The 2371-nt window shown below is 53.1% G+C and overlaps 1 protein-coding gene across 1 annotated transcript; it reads left to right on the plus strand.

Moving 5' to 3' along the window:
• Nucleotides 1-43: 43 nt before the first annotated feature.
• On the plus strand, nucleotides 44-1986 carry CTAM01_17184 (3'-5' exonuclease; the record flags this gene model as incomplete). Its single annotated transcript, XM_060533173.1, has 3 exons — nucleotides 44-767; nucleotides 1103-1354; nucleotides 1571-1986. 3 exons carry the CDS (start codon nucleotides 44-46, stop codon nucleotides 1984-1986), a joined length of 1392 nt encoding a protein of 463 aa, XP_060372249.1.
• Nucleotides 1987-2371: the final 385 nt, after the last annotated feature.

Here is a 2371-nt window from a genome sequence, read left to right on the forward strand (position 1 = left end):
CGATCGGCGCAAGGATGGTGCTCAAGTGAGAAGCACCTCTTCAATGAGGACATTGGAGGCTCAGAGCCTGGGAGAGGCTGCAAACACGGTGTTCGATTCGCCGGGTGGCGCCCGGATCACTTTTTCTACGTCTGGTGACCGGCAAGGCCAAAACTATTGGGAAATTCCTGTCAATGCCATGTTGGGGATCTACATGGAACAAAACACGGTTTCGAAAATGCACCTCACTGGAATCTCCCTGGAAGGCGATGTGTACGGCAATGCGGACATTGAGGTGTTTGCTATGAACGTTCTTAGGACGTTGAGTACGCCCAGCCCGGTGCAGATTCATCCGGAGGATAAGAGGTTTCAATCTGGCTACGGAGACCCTTCCATCTTGGGTCGGACGGAGAACCCTCGTGTTAAGGAACTGACGTATGCTGCGTTCAGCGCACTGGCTCAGGATGGCAGTCTTTTTGGTGCTCCTCTGCACAGCGACAAGTCGAGTCGCTCTATGGCCTGTGAGACCAGGATTGACGGAGGCAAGCCCATCCACAGCAACGGGGGTAGGTCTGCGCTGTCGCTTCCTATGCGCTCCGTTGACTCGTCTGCGGCATCTCATGTCCGGAAGATGTCGGCCAGGTGGTACTGGCCTTTGAACCAGTCAGTCAGCTTGTCGGCCGTGAAGGAGAAGACCGGTGTTGTGTTGGACGACAACTCTGTCTTGTTTATGGGTGTGCGCCCGAATACGGAGACTAGCCTCCATGGTGTAAAGAGCGAGGGCGGTGGTAACACTGGATTGTTCGGATACCTGAGAAGTTTCCGTACTACTTTATACTTGCGGCGGGGGATGATATGAAGCGTCAGATTAGTTTGCACGTAGTTTAGAAACGGACCGATTTGGCTTTGCAATTGAGTTACTCGTCTAAAGTAAGAACGTGCTTAACTGTGATCTTGATATGGTACGGGGTGCCGCCCTCATCTCATCAGCGGCGTGGGCTTTATGTAGTCACATGTGTTGACAGGGGGTAACGCTGCATCGCCTGTTTGGCACCCTCAAACGAAGGGAGCAATGCTTAAGTTCCACGCTACCGCATCCGGTGCTACAGGGATTCGACGAAAGGCTGCCTCGGCATCAGCAGCATAGTCGTTCACCAAGGGAAAAGGAGGCCGTGGACGACATATGAAGACGCTCGAGAGTCGCTCAAGCCGTCCGTCGGTGGGCGAGCGCATCTGCTACTCTTCATCGCAATGTCTGCTGGCGATATACGTTACAGCCTAATTGACTCGGCAGAATCGATGTCCAATCTACTCACGTCACAACAGAATCTTCTGATCGGTCTGCCGTCGCTCTTTTTAGACCTGGAAGGCGAGAGTCTCTCGGAATGGCTCCATTTCACTGATTACCGTCTTTGTTCTGCCCCGAAGTCATGTCTACCTCGTCGACATCCACACCATGCAGTGTACAGCATTCTCGACCGCGGTTGGAGGAACAACCTTCAAACAGATTCTTGAGTCTCCGGACATCACCAAAGTCTTTTTCGATGTCCGCAATGATTCTGACGCCTTGTTTCATCACTTCCAAGTGAAGCTGAGCGGCATCGACTCGAAGACGTGCAGCTGATGGAGAACGCAGCTCGCCCGCGCGGGCAACGGCGATATCTGAATGGATTGGATAAGTGTATCGCATCGTACGCACCTTTGTCACCCGAGGAGAAGGCTCGCTGGAAGGCCGCCAAAGAAGCCGGGCTCAATCTGTTCCATCCTAGCAGAGGAGGATCATACGAAGTCTTCAACTCGCGACCGATGTCTACACCCATCGGAATCTACTGCATCAACGACGTGCGATATCTTCCCCACTTGAGGGAGGCATTGTGGCCGCAGCTTGATGGAGTCTGGCGGCAGAAAGTGGGGGAGGAGACAAAGAAACGTATCTTGGAATCGCAGAGCCCATTTTACAAGCCGCAGTCGGAGACTAAAAAGTTTGGGCCATGGGGTAGAGCTTGAGTCTATCAGGAACTAATGTACTTCTTTCGACGAATGCTGTCGGAATTGCCAACCATGCCGTCGTTCCGGAACGAGCTATGGAACGGGCCGCGGCCGCTACTTGTCATTAGCTCCCGTAACCCCTGTTGTGTGGGACGGGACTTCACCTCGCCGCTGTCCTATAAGCCAGTGCAGTCTTGTTGGTTGGCTTGCATATATACGCCCGTAAAACAAGTCCACCGCCAGACTACTGTGCTCTGTATACTGCATTCTCGCCGCCTATCATATTCATTCTGAGTTGATTACCCCGCGCCGCTCTTGTAATGCTTTAAATAAGCCGTCCCCTGACTGTGGGCGAAAGCCTTCAGTGAGACGCTCACCTTCAGACATCATCATTTGCGCAATC

Source organism: Colletotrichum tamarilloi (genome assembly GCF_030869305.1).
Source record: "Colletotrichum tamarilloi strain Tom-12 chromosome Unknown Scaffold_393.1, whole genome shotgun sequence".
Taxonomy (NCBI): Eukaryota; Fungi; Ascomycota; class Sordariomycetes; order Glomerellales; family Glomerellaceae; genus Colletotrichum; species Colletotrichum tamarilloi.